Below are 19,570 nucleotides of genomic sequence, written 5' to 3'. Positions count from 1 at the left end.
CATAACTACTTACACCTGTTAATAATTGCTCAGATATGGCAACCAGCAAAGCTAACCAAAAGAATGGTGCCTCTTCTAAGGATGCTGCCTCCTCTTCAACTACTCTGAAAAGACCCAAAGGTGACTCATCACCTCCACTAGGTATTTCAGACCCAGCTATTGAAGCCATTCTTGCTGAAATCAGGGCACTCAAACCCTTTATTGAAACCACAAATACTAAGCTACAGCAATTAGCTGAAAGGTGGATGGGAGTTAACAACAGAGTGGAAGAGGCTGAGAAAAGAATTGGCGTTCTAGAAGATATTTCTCCTAGGGTTGCACAATTAGAGAAATCCATTAAAGAACTCCAAAAGCATAATGAAGACTTAGAAAATCGCAGCAGGCGCAATAACCTACGCATCTCAGGCCTTCCTGAAGGAGCTGAGGGTACTGACCCTATTGTCTTCCTACAAAAATTCTTACCGGCCATACTACATCTGCCGTTGGAAACTACTTTTAATATACAACGAGCCCATAGGATTGGTCAACCCTCAGTCTCTTCCTCATCTCGTCAGATACCAAGAACGCTAATATTTTACCTTTTGGAATATTCTCAACTACAACTTATTATCTCCACAGTTAAAGAACGGAAATCTCTCATTTGGCATGGCAGTAAGATATTTATCTCACAGGATGTGGCTAGAAGTACAGCACAAAGAAGAAAAGTTTTTTTGGCATTCCTTCCTGCTCTATAACAACTTGTCCGCTATGGCTTATTCCACCCATGCTCCTTTAAAGTAACATACGAAGGACGCTCTTCAGTCTTTGATGATCCTGCTGACTTAAGGCTCTTCATACAATCCATTAAAAATGATAACATGGACACCTCCTCTCCAGCTGCGGCCTCAACTTCACCCATTACTTGAAACCTAGTCTCTATTGCTTTACTCTTATGTTTTTATTTACCTAATGCAATGATCTTACAATTATATTGATTATGTGGGGTGGGCACTCTTTTGGGTCCCTCTTCCACTGGTGGTCACTTTTTTTCTATTTAGCGACCGAGTTGGCGTTTCCTATCCCCTATTTATATTTCCTCCCAAATCCCTCTCCCATGTCCTGTTTGATCTCTAAAATCACTCATTTGACATGGTATATTCCCCTCCAAGGTTTGATCGAACCCCTTTCTCCCTTCCCTGACCCCCTATGTTCCTTCCTTCTGTTTAAACATTTGGGTATACATGATTTCAACCAAATGACAAATGCTATGTTTTTATTATCGCACTATAGCTATAAGTTGTATGAATATCAAATTTCTTCTAACTAAATGATCTTTAAATGCATTACATGGAACATCAAGGGTTGTAAGAATCCTATGAAAAGATGTGAAGTCTTATGTCACTTGAATACATTTAAACCAACAGTAGCTTGCCTGCAAGAAACACACTTATCCCTCAAAGAAACAATGGCACGTAAGTCTCTCTGGGTTAAGGAGGTTATCTCCAGTCCAGCTATATCCAAGAAAAATGGAGTTGCTATATTAATTAGTAAAAAACAACCCTACAAAGTTCTTGCCCAAGATGCAGACACCTATGGAAGATGGGTTTGGGTAAAACTTTTAATTGACACGACACAAGCATCAATTCTCAATATTTATGGACCTACATTACCAGACCCCTCCTTTTGGAATAATATTAAACAAATGATTCTGAAAAATAACTTCACCAATCTGATAATGTGTGGTGATGTCAATCAGGTCTTGGACCCTTTTTTAGATCGAAAATCCAGCTGCATGTTTAAACCCAACAAAACTCACAAATCCTTTGTGAACTGACTAGGGAAACAGGACTAATTGATTCTTGGAGGATATCTCATCCTACACATTTGGACTATACCTTCCATTCCCCCCCCCACAACACCTTATCACGTCTTGACTATATTTTTGCTACTAAGACCCTATCTGGATCCATTATAGACTCCAAAATCTCCAACATTATTATTTCTGACCACGCTCCGGTTATCACATCCTTCTCCCTTACAGATATGAATAGAGGTGCTTCCAGATGGAAACTTCACAATTTCCTTTTAAATGATTCAAAGTCTATTCAATCTATTAATGCTTTCATTCAACAATACTTTAACGACAACCAAGACCACAATACCTCCATTGTCAATAATTGGGATGCTTTCAACGAGGCCCTTAGAGGTCACATAATGGCCCTCTCAGGTAAGAATAAAAAATTTAGGAAAAAATATCTTGATGAATTATATTCTAAACTCACTCTTGCAGAGCAACACTACTACACTGACACTAATTCAACAAACCTATGACAAGTTATTAAAATACGCTTTGAAATCAATAAAGAAATCACAGAGTCGGCTGCTGGTACTATAATTAAATACAAAACAAAGATTTATCAAACTTCTAATAAGGCAGGAAAATGCTTGCCTCCTATTTAAAAACCAAAAAAGAAAAAGTTCAAATCTCTCACATTCAAGACAAATTAGGCATAACTCATCATCGGTCAGATGAAATACTGGAATGCTTTAGAACATTTTATACTGATCTCTATACTCCAGAAAGTGCTATTCCCAAAGATAATATCAACTCCTTTTTGAACAAATCAGTCGAACCACTTACCCCGAAACTGATTTATCTCATATTGAAAATGACATCACCTCCATTGAGATTACCAAAGCCATCCATAGCCTCGGAAAAAGGTAAAGCACCCGGCCCTGATGGACTATCTACCGAATTCTACGATATATTTTCCCAAGTTTTAACCCCTAAACTTAAAAAACTTTTTTCATATTTTATTTCACGAAAATGCTCCTCCGGGTCCTTTTCAGAAGCTTTACTTATCATTTTCCCTAAACCTGACAAAGACCCTGCTCTTCTCAGCAATTATCGACCCATTTCCCTTATCAATATAGAAAGCAACATTTTTGCCAAAATACTAGCCAACAGAATTGAATCCTCACTCCCAAATCTAATTAAACCAGATCAAACAGGTTATGTAAAAGGACGTAACATATCCTCTAACACCAAACTCCTACTAAATGCCATCAACCTTGCAGCTAATGACAAAAAAGACATTCAAGGTTATGCTGCCATTGCATTGGATGTGGAAAAAGCTTTTGATCGTGTTGATTGGAATTTTATGTTTCAAACTCTACGTTGGCATGGTTGTGGTGAAAAATGTATTTCACTTGTTAAACTCCTTTATTCTGCCCCCAAATCCGCTATCTACTTAAATGGTCAGACTTCCTCCTCTTTTCCCTTGCTAAGAGGAACGCGTCAGGGATGCCCCTTTTCACTATGACTATATATCCTCTCTCTTGAACCGCTACTAGAATTAATAAGATCTAACAAAAATATCCCGGGAATTCAAGTAGGTGCCTCAATTAATAAAATAGCCGCATATGCGGATGATATTCTTATCTTCATTAAAAACCCCAAACTTCATATTCCATACCTCTTAAATGCATTATAGCAATTTGGTCAGGTCTCAGGATATAAATTAAATACACAAAAATCAGAAATTATGCCCTTAAATCCCTACTGTCTTAAACACGACATTGACATTGTTGGCCTCAAATGGTGCAGTGGCTCCATTAAATATTTAAGTCTTCGTTTTGCCCCTACTATCCTAGATACTATCAAACTCAATACTATAACACTACTGGACACCCTCAAGGATCTTACATCCAAATGGTCTCCACTCTACCTTTCCTGGTGGGGACGTTTAGATACAATTAAAATGATGCTTACTCCCATAATTCTATACTACTTACAGCTCCTCCTCTCCGTCCCATTATCCCTTTCCTTTTTTAAATCCATTTATTCTATACTACTTAAATTTCTTTGGGGAATAGAAAAAAGTAAAAGAATTGCTCTAACTAAACTGAAAGCACCCTATGACATGGGTGGTGTTAGATTCCCTGACTTTAAGTCATATCACTCGGCATTTCTTATAAAACAGTCTCGACAATGGTTCATGGATCCTAAATCCGTTGACATCCCGACGTGGTGTACATTAGAAAAACAAGTAGTTCAACCACATAATATCACTGATCATAGATACATATTTAAACATTCATCTAAAAATATTTTGGAACCTATTAAAGCATCCGTATTAGCTCTACAAACTTTTCTCTTTCCCCATACTAAAACCCCCATTAAGTATCTTTCTCCGTTACTGTGGCATAATAAGAACATAGTAATTAATAAAAAGATGCTTAATCGCAAAACATGGATTCAAAAAAGTATCAGATTCATCCAACACATTATAGATGGTCCTTATATCCTCTCCTTCCAGCAACTCTCTACCACATTTAATATATCTAAGAAGGACTTTCAATTTTACAATAACTTAATTAACTCCTGTCTTGATACACTTGCCCAATTTTCTTATGAAATTCTTACTCCAGATGCCCTCAGACTAATGCACCTTACCATGGTCAGTGAGGTTAGAGCCTCAAAAATATACAATTTGCTCACCCCAACTTTTAAGATTTGCCCAATCTGTCTGAAATGGGAACTTGATTTAGGCTAGATGTCTGAAGATCATATTTGGCTCTGCCTGTTTTCCAAAGTTAAACAACTATCGGTGTCAGCAAATATTTCACAACACTATTATTTCTTCATTCATAGAGCATTCATTACTCCGGCCAAATTGGCTAAGTCTAATCCAAATTATAATGCAAAATGTTGGTCATGTGGTTTATCTCCCGCTACGTATATGCATATGTTTTTTGAATGTTCATATATTGTTAAATTTTGGCCCTAAATTTGGAAGTTTCTCAAATGGATCTTCTGTGTTGATGTTCCTTTCTCCTTTGTTAATATATTTTTAGGAAGCTTAGCCATTACAACTTATATCCCACCTGACTCTGCTAGACTTTATGATCTATTCATTTGCATAGCCTTAAAATGCATCACTGCTAACTGGAAAGACGCTAGTTTGCTTTCTACCAAAATTTGGTGGAATACTATTTGCAACATTCATAAATTGGAAATGTGCACGGCCAACAATCAAAACACAATTCCTAAATATAATGCTAAATGGTACTATTTCACCAGTTATCTTAACTGTTTCAATGCAACTGCTCATGGTACATGAATTTATACTCGCATGTCTTCCTCATTTTCCATATGTCTATACTCAAACTGAAATGCCTGGACTACACAATGTTAGAAATGATTAGATTAACCTTATGATATAATCTATTATACCCACCCCCCCTTATCCTTTACCCTCCTGTTTCTTGTGTGTCTCTTGTACGTCTCCCTGTACGTCTCCCCTTATCTCTATACTCACTACACATAAATCACTCTTTACAGACTAGAGCTACAACTATTCATATATAACTTGTTATTTTAACAATGTTAATACCCACTATAGTTTATATGATATTCATAGGTGAATTTAACTAATGAATTTGTTAAATAGAAAGTTTATTACAATTGATCAAAACCATTCACCATGTAAATTCTTTATGGTTCTTGTTTCATTCAAAGTCTGTAACTTGTTGATATTTGTATCATTCTCAATATTTAAAACAATAAAAATTATTAAACAAAAAAAAAGCAAAGCTGGAGCAGCAGTGATATGAAAAGTGGTCTGCAGGCACTCACCCGATTGATGTCATGTGCTGAATGCAGCTATTTCCACGTTCGTCAAGCTCACGGATCACGTCATCTGTAGGAAAGATGCTACATCTAATGCTGCTAGTGTGCCCTTCACAGTCCCAAACATTCACACAGCAAACATTCACGTGAACCCTTTCCAGCCAACACCCCGAAGCATCACTCCCCCCTCTTTCCCTACCCCTCATTCCTCTGCTGCCCACATCCTGCAACTTCACACAGCTAACGGAGAGCTTTAACAGAGGTCTAAGGAAGAGCTTCAGTGTTGATGAAAGTGCAGAAAAAAAAACAATTGGCAGCGAGTGTCCCCTTAAACTTTCAGGGAGGCCGAGCCGTGGGCTTTCTAAAGTAAATGAAAGAACATAAGCCAAATGAGAGCCAATTATGATTATAGAACTGGTGCCAAATTAGATTTATTTGTATTTGTATTTAGTTTATTTGTATTGCGCGCCTGGCCCGGAGGCATCTGGGCGCATTTCTTGAAAGGTGCAAAAGTTACAGATAGCATCAGCAATTGTAGTTCTTGAAAGGTACATACATTACGGCAGGTTGAGCACTTACATGGTACAATAAACTTTGTAATAACAGTAGCAAGGAGGAAAAAAACGGGCAAGATTGCAGTAGACGAACAGGTAAAGTATGTAGGCAGAATGTAAATAGAAATACAATGGTGATGCAGGACAATTACTAGGTGTAAGTTACAATTTTAGGTCAAGTTTACATAATGTATATACATAGGAATGTACGCGTGTTGAGGAAATTACAAAGTGTGCGTTACAGGTGTGGGACAAATTTACATTCTGTATCCGAAGCAGCTAAATCCTGCGCAATGAGCCAGAATTTGGCTTTGTTCTTGAATGCAAAGTAGGATGGCTCAATTCTGAGTGTGTTAGGGACTGTGCTCAATAGTTTGGACTATTTCACCAGTCATAGCAAGGACTGGGAAGCTGGACCCCCCCTGCTTTATGTAGCTTAAATCTAGGTACGGTAAGTGAGTGGGCCTGGGCAGATCTGAGTGGTCGGGTGGACGTGTGAGCGGTGAAGCGATTGGCCAGATATTCAGGGGCACGGTTGGCTTGGCACTTGTGCGTAAGTGCAAGGGTTTTGAGTGACATTCTGAGCGTGACATGTTTTACTTATAAAAACATGATTTTGCTTGTGTGCAAAATATTTCTGTTTCAAATACGTTTATGCACACCATATAACTGTGCTGCTTCAACATCTCATACATGCAACAATAAAAGTACTTTTTTGTATACACGGTGGAGACACAGCTGTCTGCAATCGCTTTTCGGTGAAAAATGGGACTCAATTGGCAAAAGAGAGATTTTGGGCCTCATTACAAGTATGGCAGTGTAGTAAAAAACAGCAGCAACATGGCGGTAATTCCATTAACGCTTCATTACCGCACTGCCGTAGTACCGGTTTGGTGGTGAGGTGGAGCATTTTCCTCCAGCATAAAGCTGGAGTGAAATCCGCCACCTACGAGCGAGAATTAAGCAAAATACTCATGTCCTATGGACTCCAAAAAATTGGACTCTTACACAGTCTACAACCACTTGTAATCCTGCAGTAAATCAGAGGGACCAAGTGGCAGTAACAGTAAATCCATATGGCGGAATTTCAGTGCATTTATCGCTGAAATATCCCCACACTTGTATGAAGGCCCTTTGACTCTTGAAAGCACTGGACAAACACCATGAGAAAAAAGAAACACTGAAAATGAGCACCCGATTATCTCTGCTTCCTTATGGGCATAGTGCTAGAGGGGGCGTTCCCATTATGGTCTCCCCTTCTATTTCAGTGTTCAATATATTGTATATATGTTATTTCTGCCCGGGGCCCTACCACACTCATGTGTAATTTTGGCAGATCATAAACAACTACATAAATATGCAGAATGCAAAAGCTTCAGAAGTGAAAAGAAATGCTGACAGCACAAAGGACACACCGGAGGAGCAATGTACCTTTTCTCTCTCTGGTGCTGTGCAAAAATATCACTAGTGTCCATCACGTATGCAAATTTTCTATATTGACCCTACCTATGGCTTCAATCTCCTATGCAGATGGTGGACACTTAATAGTTGCTGGAAGAGGCGTTGCTAGGGGGGGGGCTAACAGGGCTATAGCCCCTGATCTTTTGGTTGTAGCCCTGGATAGAATCTCAGGAGCGACAGCCAAAAGGTTAGCTACCCCCCAGTCCCGACAGTTCCGACATCAGCGTAGCCCCGGGTCTTTTCCAGACCTAGCAACACCCCTGGTTGCTGGAGTGGTAGATTTTGAAACCTATCTAGGATTACGGCCATACTAATATTTCCCAGGGCGAGTAATTCAGTAATGCAAAACTACGCCCTGCTCAAAGTACTGGGAAGAAAGTCAATCGCAAAAGAGTGGGAACATTATTTCCTGGCCTCCATGGCAGGGATGTTAATTACATGTTTAAAGGCTTTAGTATGAAAAGACCTGAGGAGAATAAAGGCACGGCAGACGGAGGTTACAAGGAACGGCGAAGTCCTTTTCTCAAGGTTAATGGGTTTAAAAGCGAAAAACGGTCCAAATTGAGATCTACCTGTCAATTCCACCTGTCAAGGTGAGCATGTAGTGATTCTACTTCACTCTTCCTATCCTTTTAAATCTCCATTAAAAAAAGAGATATAGTGCACTGTGAAAAAGCTAGATGTGAGATCTAGGTCAAAAGCACGCTGTACAAAAAGAGGCACTGCACAGTCTGTATACACAGCACTTATGTATGGTATGCATCTATATTGTATTATTTTCTGAGTGTTTGTGCGTGCGTTTGTGTGGGGGGGAGTGTCATGGCCATTTAAGGCCAAGGGGGGTCATTACAGATTCGGCGGTGCAGGAAAAAAGTGGCAGTAATTCTGTGATTGCCACTTTTCCTGCACTGCCAAACTATAAGTTTGATGGTGGTTGTTAGCTGACTTACCTCCCTCCTGGATTTTCTTTTTTTAAATAGCTGGTGAAAGCCCACATAGAAATATTGCTGCTCTTAACAACATAGGCATGTTTACTTTAATGTATGTGTCCAAAATACATGATTACAAGCAAAAGCTAACATTAATTGTCTTTGACATTAGGCAATGAACCAGTAGTTGAACTTGAATATCCATTCCGCTCTAACCAGCACAGTTAAAGAGGAGAGCTGCAGGTTTCAGACCCCTGGCATAGATTGTTACCTAGAAAAGAAAGGAGGGAGGGGACAGTAAAAAATGATTGAAAGGTCAAAAGAGGTGAAGAGTGAATGAGAAGACGGGCTCTATCCAGCTCTGTCTTGTGGAACATGGCCCAGTCCACATGTGCCCCCCCCTGTGCTCCAGTAGGAAGTTCTCACAGGAAGAGAAGGATGCTGCACACTGATGTACTGTTGCAGCAAGAGACACTGGGTCTCAATACGAGTCTGAGGAATTTCAGAGGTAAATCCTCTCAAATACCACCAAATGGATTTACAGTTACCACCACTTGGTCAGGTGGCACTTCCGCCTGATTACAAGTGGTGGTAGAAGTGTAAATCCCCATTTATTTTGGGTCATTTGACCCAATAGAGCTTTTTTTTGTGGAATTACAGCTGCAGTAATTCCACCAATTCTGTCGATTTTTGGGCGTTGAGTGACAAGATTTACCTCCAGAGTTTTGCTGGAGGTAAAGCTTCCACTCAAAGCCAAAACTCATAATTTGGCCTAGTGGTAAAATTGGAGGTAACTGTGTTACCTCCAATTTTACCACGTACTGCCATTCTCGTAATAGTGACTTCCCCACTGTGCATTCCAGAATATAAGAGTCCCTGCAGGTGCATACTTGTCAACCCTACCGATTCAGGCAGTAGGCTACTGCCGTTTAAGCAGTCCGACCGCCTACAGATGTGGGTGACAGATCCTACTGCTTTTTACAGTGGCAGGTAATGTATGTGACTCTAAATGCAGGCTCCAGGACAAAGCATGCAACACATTAGTCTGTCTGTGCGGTGGGCGGGTAAGTGATTACTTTGAGTGATGGGCTCAGACCAAGCCATTGCTGACCTGACAGCTACTTGACTCTGTCCTGCTCTCTTACTGGGACAGTCCTTAGGTGAGCCACCAGTGAAGGCAAGTGGCAGAGTATACCACCATCACAGGGCATCTGCCTATCAGACTGAGGAGGTTATCAGTCTCCATGTTGTTCAGTGTTCAACATGAACTGCAGGAATACATATGTAGTGCCCAGGCTGCTGCTACAGAGCGGTGGCAAACGTTAACTACCAGCTCTGTGTGATTACCTTCTGTGAAGTTAGGTAATTGAATTCGGTGTTTACTTACCATTCTGAATGATACATTTGAACATCTTTCCACGTGCTGCTTGATGGGTTGTAATTTTAGAAATTTTAGAATGCTCCAGTGGTGGCAATAATGTATGTTTTGTATGCTCATGTGATGTCAGTATTATTTTTGAAACTTGAAAAATCGTACATCTTTTTGGTCACCGAATGTTGGCAAGTACGCAGGTGCCGTGCCCTGCCTCTCCTGGTGCTCTGGGGCAAGGCCGATGCTGCTGCTGGCCACGCCCCCACGTTCTCTGCGTCTGTACAAGCAAAGAACCAGCTGTGCCCACCTTGCCTGCACCCCCCAGATTATCCCGGCCCAATGCATACCCTGGACCGGGCTCTTTATATGTTACATGTTGTGTGTTTCTGCATTGTAAGATTGCACTTTCCATTAACAATTCGTATACATTGTTTGGCAGGAATATGTTCCCAGAAAATATCGTTCAGGCGTGTTTTCAGCAGGTAAGGAGGCATGCATCGCCCGTTTCAAAATTAAAATGAACTAAATGAGTCGTGACATATTGAATATAATGTGGTTTTCGGTAAAAGAAAGATGAGACTGTTTTTTGCTTTGCAAGTTCTGTACCGGCATACCAGCATTAAACACACACACAGGAATTGTATACCAGAATGCGCCATTACACGTGAAAAGGGAAGAATGCCATTGCCATGGCCTCACTGTACTTGCACTCCCTGCAGTGATACGAGCTGAAAGGCAGGAGCAGAAAGCGTTCAAACATGGCGTCACACACACAGTGGCGCAGGGAAACTCTCAGGTGAGGCAGCAACAGCTCAAGCGCCAGTATTAATGTCAACCCTAAAAACCCGCTCCCCCTGAGACCCAGATGCACAGCAGAAACCTGCAAAGGCTAAGCATCGTGCTCCCGACACCTGAGCAATCACTGGCCAGTGGGGACCCCCCCTCCCCATTAGCACACTGGAGGGAATGCACAGCCAATCAGGCGGGAGAGAGCGTGGGCTCTATTCACTGATACAAGTCTGTCTGCTTCCTCTCTGCTTGGCTTTAGGCCCCCATGACCCACTACAACGAAAAAACAGGCATTGGCAATGCCAACAGTTTTGGCTTTTGTGTAGTGGAAAAGATATTTGCCAGGCATTCCTGTAATGGTACTACCCTACCAAAAAAATCTGGATTGAAAGTGGATTGCTACTGGATTTTCCCAAACATTTAAATCCTCTTTAAATCCTCTTTAACTCCAGAAACTCCCATTGTACTCAGAGGATTGCTTTTGGCTTCTTTTTGGCTTCATGCACCCTGAAATATGTTAATTAGCAATCCTCAGTGGAATGCAATCCCAAAACAATCCAAGCAATCCAATCCCCAAACAATCCACTAAAAATCCACAAGCAATCCAATCCCCAAACAATCCACTAAAAATCCACAAGCAATCCAATCCCCAAACAATCCACTAAAAATCCACAAGCAATCCAATCCCCAAACAATCCACTAAAAATCCACAAGCAATCCAATCCCCAAACAATCCACTAAAAATCCACAAGCAATCCAATCCCCAAACAATCCACTAAAAATCCACAAGCAATCCAATCCCCAAACAATCCACTAAAAATCCACAAGCAATCCAATCCCCAAACAATCCACTAAAAATCCACAAGCAATCCAATCCCCAAACAATCCCCTAAAAATCCACAAGCAATCCAATCCCAAAACAATCCTGTAGAAATCCCAAAGCGATGTTAACTAGAACCCTGAGAAGAAACCCTACAAAACAATTGGGAGCAAATAGAAACGGATGGCCACAGACACGCATTGAGCAGACTATTGGTGGGAACGCTTCTCTTTATAGTAATTTGGGTAAAATGACATTAAAGTAGAGCAAGGTTAATGGGCTAAAAATAAATAAATAAAACACCACCTGCTTTTTATTCAATTGTATTTATTAAAAGAGGCACAATGAGGTTGAAACGGTGTACATAGGACACAAGCATGACTGTAGCAATCCCAGAACTGCGTGCTTTACAATTTGTGGACATGTATAGATAAAAAAAAAAAAAACAGTCAGGGAGTAAAATGCGAACCCACGCTAAGCCCTGAGAGCAAGGGAGTCAGATGGGGACCCAGCCCAGGGAGCAAGGGAGTCAGCCGGGGACTCAGCTCAGTGAGCAATTGGAAGGAGGTACCCAGACTCAACCCGGCTAGCAAGAAGTCTGATGGGGACCCAGAACCGGCCAATGGGTCAAATGGACAAGCCCAGGAAGCAAAGGTGAAGGAGGGACACTGAATCAGCCCAGGCAATGGGTACCCAGCCCAGGGGAGTCAGATGGCGACCCAGAACCAGCCCAGGGAGCAAGGAAGTCATCTGGGGACTCAGAACAAGACCATGAAGCAAGGGAGAGGGTGGGGGGGGGGGGGACAGACCTAGTCCAAGGAACTGGGGGAGCATGACCCGTCCCATGGAGCAAGGAGAAGGTGGGGGACACAGACCAGCCCCTTCCGTTTGGCTTAATGCACCCGAAATATGTTATTTAAAAAATCCTTCCTCGTAGAAATCCAAAAGCAATGCAATGCAATCCCCAAATAAACCTTTTGACATCCAAAAGCAATTAATGTAGTCACCAAATAATACTTTACAAATCAAAAAAACAAAGCAATCCCCAAAATATCCTTAACTAAATAGGCATTGTTTTGGTTTATGAGCTGGAAATAAATTTAGGAGTTTAACAAAAATAATGTTTACTATAATCCTGAAAAGAAATGCTTAAAAAACACATTTGGTGCACCTTGTTGAATTGGGCTTTAAAAGCGTCACTGTGGCTTAATTGCTGCCCATTTCAGAAAGTTACATTTTGAATTGCTTTTATAACAATGGTGATAACTTATTAGGTCCCAGTCATTTAGGTAAAATGGCCATGAAAGTCAAGGCCATGTAATGGCATATTAACTATATTTAAAAAGAAGCAACATTTTTCCCCCACTATATTTATTAAAAAGAGGCAGAGGTTCAATCAGACACTGTACATAGCACAAAAACACGACTGTAGCAATCCCAAACACGGGTGCTTTACAATTTAAAAATAAAGGATGAGAAGGGAGCCAGAACCAGTCCAGAAGGTCACACGAGTATCCAGGCCCAGCCCGGGGAGCAAGCGAGTCTGGTGGGGTTGAGCAGGGTGAGAGGGGACCCAGAACCAGTCCAGAAAGTCACACGAGTATCCAGGCCCAGCCCAGGGAGCAAGCGAGTCCGGTGGGGTCCAGCCCAGAGAGTAAGGGTGAGAGGGGACCCAGAACCAGTCCAAGGAGTCACAACAGTATCCAGGACCAGCCCAGTGAGCGAGTCTGGTGGGGTCGAGCAAGGGTGCAGGGAGTCACATGAATATCCAGGCCCAGCCGAAGGAGCAAGCGAGTCCGGTGGGGTCCAGCCCAGGGAGCAAGGGTAAGAGGGGAGCCAGAACCAGTCCAGGTAGTCACACAAGTATCAGTGCCCAGCCCAGGGAGCAAGGTTGAGAGGGGACACAGAATCAGTCCAGGGAGTCGCACCAGTAACCAGGCCCAGCCCAGGGAGCAAGCGAGTTCGGTGGGGTCGAGCAAGGGTGAGAGGGGACCGAGAACCAGTCCAGGGAGTCACACGAGTATCAGTGCCCAGCCCAGGGAGCAAGCAGGTCTGGTGGGGTCCAGCCGAGGGAGCACGGGTGAGGAGGGAACGGGAACCAGTCCAGGGAGTCACATGAGTATCCAGGTCCAGCCCAGGGGGCAAGCAAGTCTGGTGGGGTCCAGCCCAGGGAGCAAGGGGGAGAGGGGACACATAACCAGTCCAGGGAGTCATAAAAGTATCCAGGTCGAGACCAAACAGTAAGGGAGCACATCGGACTCCCTTGATGCGCAACTACACTTGTGTAGAAAAGACCAGATTTGGCTCCTTCTTCATCCGGTAGTTGCCAATTTTATTTTGGAGGGCTTTTCTGTACTCAGATGCAGAGAGTCCTGAAAGCCCATTTCCTTGGCTTGAACATGGATACATTCTGAAATGCAAAAAAAGTGTGTAAAAAGTTTGAAAAGAGCAAGCAAAGTACTTCTAATTAAGACATTTTTTATTACACCAGTGGCCCGTTTACAGCTTCAATTAAGGGGATACATGGGCGCTTTGTGTTGCCCACTTTAACTAGCACAGATTTGCAAGGTAACTGGTGTTTTGTGAGCTCTTTGAGTTGGAAATGTTCCATCATGCACATGAAAGGCACTGCCACTGATGAAAGATATGTGTTTGCAACCTGAGCACCTTAATGACCTGCAGAGCATGAGTGTGTGTGCCTAGGGAAACTGGCAGTGGACGCTATACAACCTGATGAAAAATAACAACCAACTAAAGGTGAAATGTCGCATTTCAGTACTGCAAGTCCCAAGGAAAATATTTGTATTGGTTATTGGAGTTTAATTGCAGCCCATTTTGAGGTTTAAGAACGTCTGCAGAGTTTACCGCTATTCTCCTGACACACGAAGCGTCTGGATTTAGCACTGGTGAAAAGCGTTTGAAGGGGTACAGTCTAGACTTGGCAGGTGTGGAAACGTGAACCTGAATAATAACGAATACGATCAGTGTCCATGGTTACCCCAGGAGGACCTTGGAAAACCAGTTCTGATGGTTCACCGGTCTCTGTAGCAAACTACACACTGCCCTCAGTGTCCAAAGTTACCCCAGGGGGACCTGGGAAACCCGGTTCTGATGGTACACCGGTCTATATAGCAAACTACATACTGCACTCAGTGTCTGCTCTTCAGTGGTTTGATGTAACATAGCAGTATGCATATTCTCGTCGTCCCTCGCAACATCTGTTACACTTTTTGTGATATTTGCAATATACAAAGGGCATCATGTTGTTTGTAATGGCGCTGTGCACTGTGTCTGTTCCAATCTCCCCACAAGCAGGCAGCGCTTCCTCAGCATTCACTGGAGTTTTTCTTTCGCTAGGATGCTGCTCCCCTCCCCCTCCCATTACAACAGCCAAGACATGCTCCTAGTATGAACCTCAGCCTCACAGATGTCTGCACCCATGCCAAGTCTCCTAATCCAGGAATGTGTGTTGAGTCCAAAGTGATACAAAACAGCGCTGTCCAGTTGTGAGTTTGAAAATGACATTCTCTGTGCACCCTTGCCGAGCCCTGTTACCCCAGTGTAAATGTACCTTGACCCTGGTGGATGTCCCTAACCGTCGGCATCCCCAGATCAGGTATCTGCGACCTTTGGCTCTCCAGATGTTTTGGACTACAGCTCCCATCAGCCTTAGCCAGCAAAGGCATTGGTTAAGGGTCATCGGAGTTGGAGTCCAAAACATCTGATGAGCCGCAGGCTGCAGACCCCCACCCTAGATGATGCCCCTCTAGTTCCTTTAGACACAGGTTCACCTCCATGTACTCTGTGCTAGGCTTCTAACACTATCATTCTTTCGCAAGAGCTCAGCAGGGGATGGGGGGCGGTGCCATGATTAGCTGCTGTGTTGCCTGGAGTTATTTTGCACATGAGCTGGAGTTCATGTAGCCCACACCTAGCTGTGAGGCAACAGAGCACTTTACACAAGGGGATACTGTGATGAGGCACTATAATATGGACAGGCAATTAAGGGTGTGCTTGGAAGGTTATAGAGAGGGGGTGAAGAGTTACAGGTTGGGGAGGGAACCAGTTCAACGGTACACCATTTGCTAGACTGTTTACCCATCAAGCAATCTGTTGCTTTCTCTATGTACTACGGGTACACTACAAGGATATTGACATGCATTGCAAACAAAAACAGATCTCCAAACCGTCCCTGCTTTATCAACAGGATAACTTCATCATAAAAAAATACACTAAGAGAAAGCGTGGACACTACACATAACAAATACCATTTTTAGATTCAGAACAAAAAAAAAGTGTCGTGATTTCAGTAAAAAATCTCAATATGTACATTGGTAATTGCACTCATTGAATGGCCACCCTGAGTGTGCGAGTATTTTAAAGCATCATGTACAAAATAAAGTCAAACGTTCATTTCTTTGATTGCATAGCAGCGGATTTAATTGTAGGTTAAAGTCTCGTTATTGTGTCGCTTAATGTTATTTAACAGCTGCGTGGTCGGCAAACTTCCCAGTAAACCTCGATGTTAAGGGAGATTGAGCAACCTCCCACCGTCTCCCTTCCAACTCTCTCGGAGAGAATTCGCTGTGATTTTCGGCCATTATTGTGCGTGTGTGTGTGTGTTTTTTTGCCCCATAGCTGCGGGACTCGGGGAGGGACGGACGGGTGTCCACTGTAATGGGACAAGCCCCACAATCTCCATCTCCTAGAACAAACCCACTTATGAAAACATTGTTCCTGAACTTCTGGCGTGTTGCTACCGACCCCACTCAGCCATCCCACGGCGCCTGCAGCGAGAAAGCGACGAGCAGAACAAAGGCAGCTCCCTCGTGTGCCAGCTCATAAATCAAGCTCCCTCGTGTGCTGAGAGACACGTGCACTATAAAATAAATAAGCCTAAAAACGTGCGCATCACCTTGATCCTTACCTTAAGGCTTTTGTTTTTCAGCCGCCGGACCACGCTCGATTCCTCATCATTCGCCATTGCTGCAATTGTTGCCAGGCCAGGTTGCCGAGGTCGGAACTCGGAATTGAAAAACAAGCTGCATGTCCTTCCGAAAATAGCCCAAAACAAAAACTCCCATCCAAATAAACAGAAAAAGAAACCACCAGCAAGGCTGTGGATAGGTTTCAAAAGTAAGAAACAGCACAATATCATAAACATACAGAAAACACATACATACTATATATTAAATAAAGTCAAATTACAATAAAAATGATTTATTAAAAATGTATTTTAATTTTCTAACACATGGTATGTTCACATCATTTCACCATTCACCAAAATATCTTGCGCTTTTGCGGCCCATTGACGTCTTGCTTTGTGTTGAATGAATGAATGAATGAATGAATGAATGATTGTTTATTTGTAAAATGCCTATACACAATGTGTTTGAAAGTGCTTCAAGGAGTGAGGGTAACAAGGGAGAAAAACAGTTACATTCTTACACGTCCTTGAAACAAATCAGAATGTGAAGAAAACTATCATATCATAGCAGATAGTACAAGTGCATGGAACAATAAGGGCGAGAGGAGGAAGGAAAAAAGGAGACAAAACTAGCAGTAGCATTACTATGCCTGACGACAATTGTTGCAGTGCAAAAGTGACCAGAGGAGGGGGAGGAGAGAAAGGGAGAGGTAACAAAACAATGACTATCTTAAGGGTCAGCGACTAACCAAGGTAGTGCTGGGGAGGGCGAGGGAGGAGAAGACAAAGGGAAAACAGGGGGGGGCCGACAAACTATTATCAGAGGTGAGGGACAATGATATGAGTAAGTGGTAAGATAAGAGGGGGGTATTCACAGGCACGCGGGGGCGGGGGGTAAGAGTGGGCAATCACAGGCACACAGGGGCAGGGGTGGTGAGAAGGGGCATTCACAGGCACACGGGGTGTGGGGGTGGTGAGAGGGGGCATTCACAGGCACGCAGGGGGCGGAGGTGGGGAGAAGGGGCATTCACAGGCATAAGGGTAGTGAGAGGGGGCATTTACAGGCATGCAGGGTGCGGGGGCGGTGAGGGGGCATTCACAGGCACGCGGGGGCGGGGGTGGTGAGAGGGGGCATTCACAGGCACGCAGGGTGCGGGGGTGGTGGGAGGGGGCATTCACAGGCACGCAAGTGGTGCAAGGGGGCATTAACAGGCACACGTGGGGTGGGGGTGGTGAAAGGGGGCATTCACAGGCACACAGGGGGCAGGGGTGGTGAAAGGGGGCATTCACAGGCACCCGGTTGCTGCCATTGGCTAAAGGGGGCCAAGGCAACCAATGGGAGAGGGAGGCAGGAGCTGGCCCAGAAATTAAGGCACAATAACAACTTCGAAATAAACGTGCAGACGGCCATCTCAGAAAGGCCTTCTGGCAACAGGCATGAATATGGCAGAGCATATATAAATCCCAAGTGGGATGTGCGCCGAGCGCAACATGTAGATTAAACAAGCCAGTGTGCACGCACGGTCATAATGTGCATTTAAAGTCAATTTAGACGGTCGCTCGCAGCATCCATAGAAAATGTTCAAAGTGCCTAACAACGTGCAACTATTTCATCCAAGCCGGCCCGCTCATAAGGCCCCCTGTTTACTCCCTGTTCGCTATCGGGGCGCATCCGCGCATCATGGCTTATAAATAAAAATAACTGTAACTGTGTTATGAGATTTGTATAGTCTTATTTTTTTAAATCCAAACATCCTTTCAAATTTAATGCATACCAATTTCGTTTGAACAGAATGCAGTCTGACTACATCCTATTTGATTATTATGGAATGTATTAAGCGCTGACCAAGCTTTGAAAAGCAGCAAAGTGCATTACAGAGGTATACAACGATACAGATGCATAACGGAGCACTTTTCAGAGGTAACAACAGAACAAATATACAGCTGGGGGTGGTATACAGCAGTGGTCGAAGTGCACGAAAAGAAGTAGTGGAGCTATGTTCCCTGCTAGCCAGCCCCCCTCTACCCACAAACCCCCATCGCCATGCCCCATCCCACGAGCAACCAAACCCCCAAACAAACACACCTGCTGTTTAAGGGAACATTCAATGCAGTGCAGTGCACTAAAGTACACATTTCAACATCTTCCTACACTTTAATTTTAAAACAAAACCATTCCGAAATGGTTTCTTTTTCAAATAAAAGTATAGGAAGAGTAAAACATAAAACAAATAAGTAGAGGCGCACCACTCCCAACAACTCCCCACCCACTTCGACCACTGTCCATAAGGGCCCACAACACGCTGTACAGATGAGCTCTGTACTCACTGTGTATCTTATGAGCGGCCGCTGCAGCAAGGTGCAAACTGTCTTGGGTAACACAAGAGCTACTGCTGGTGCACAGAGGCATGGTGCAGGTGAACATAGAATGGGACCAGGTGCCAACTGAGGCATTGAAATGTGCTCGCAGAGGCAGCGGACGGGTGCTCTAAGTGGGCACAGGCTGAGGTAGAAGCATAATAAAAGAAGCATTGGCAATGCCAACTGTTTGGTCTTTGGTGTGGGCATGGGATAGGCATTTGCCAGACACTGCCATACTGGCATTAACTAGCCATTGATGGTAACAGCTGCAAAATAGTGCAAGTAACCGGCCATATGATAGTAATGTCAGACAATTGTCTATACAATGCCTATACACAAGACAAAACTCTTGGCTTTGCCAATACATGTTTTAACAGGACTTCAGAGCAAGAACATGCAACCTTCCTATAAATGAAGTGGCTGAAGGCACACTTGGCTAAGACATTTTTGTTACACCAGATGAGCTTTTACAACTCTGATTAAGGCATTACATCTCAGATGGCAGGCATTTACAGTGTGAAGTTTGATGTTATTGCTTGAGAGAGCCATCACAAAGAAATCCCTGGAGGATGTGATTTTGGATGGGGTGATGCAAGTGGTGGGTGGGAACTGCCATAGAGATTATTGAGGGCATGTGCAGCCAGTAGATGGCGCTGGCAAGAAACACTAGGAGGAGGACCTGTCACCTAAACCTTCAAAAATTTCCTCTCATGAACTTATTTTTCCAAATAAAAACCCTGCCAAAG

At 43.3% G+C, this 19,570-nt stretch overlaps 1 protein-coding gene and 1 long non-coding RNA gene across 3 annotated transcripts in view; one reads left to right on the top strand and one right to left on the bottom strand.

Moving 5' to 3' along the window:
- The window catches only part of SLC1A1 (solute carrier family 1 member 1), a 581,019-nt gene that overhangs the window by 444,065 nt on the left and 117,384 nt on the right, over window positions 1–19,570 (top strand). For both annotated transcript variants that reach the window (XM_069625728.1, XM_069625729.1), the window contains one exon: window positions 10,367–10,409. In XM_069625728.1, coding sequence (XP_069481829.1) covers window positions 10,367–10,409 — 43 coding nt within the window. The remainder of the gene's footprint in view (window positions 1–10,366; window positions 10,410–19,570) is intronic.
- LOC138510224 (uncharacterized) lies at window positions 11,847–16,593 on the bottom strand. Its single transcript, XR_011280345.1, has 2 exons — window positions 16,464–16,593; window positions 11,847–13,946 (listed from the first exon to the last, which is right to left on the bottom strand). It is a non-coding gene; the product is annotated as an uncharacterized lncRNA (long non-coding RNA).

The sequence above is a fragment of the Ambystoma mexicanum genome, chromosome 6p (assembly GCF_040938575.1).
Source record: "Ambystoma mexicanum isolate Mex_15411 chromosome 6p, UKY_AmexF1_1, whole genome shotgun sequence".
Lineage (NCBI taxonomy): Eukaryota > Metazoa > Chordata > Amphibia > Caudata > Ambystomatidae > Ambystoma > Ambystoma mexicanum.
The sequence above is the reverse complement of the archived record's forward strand: the minus strand, read 5'-3'. Positions and strand labels throughout refer to the sequence as shown.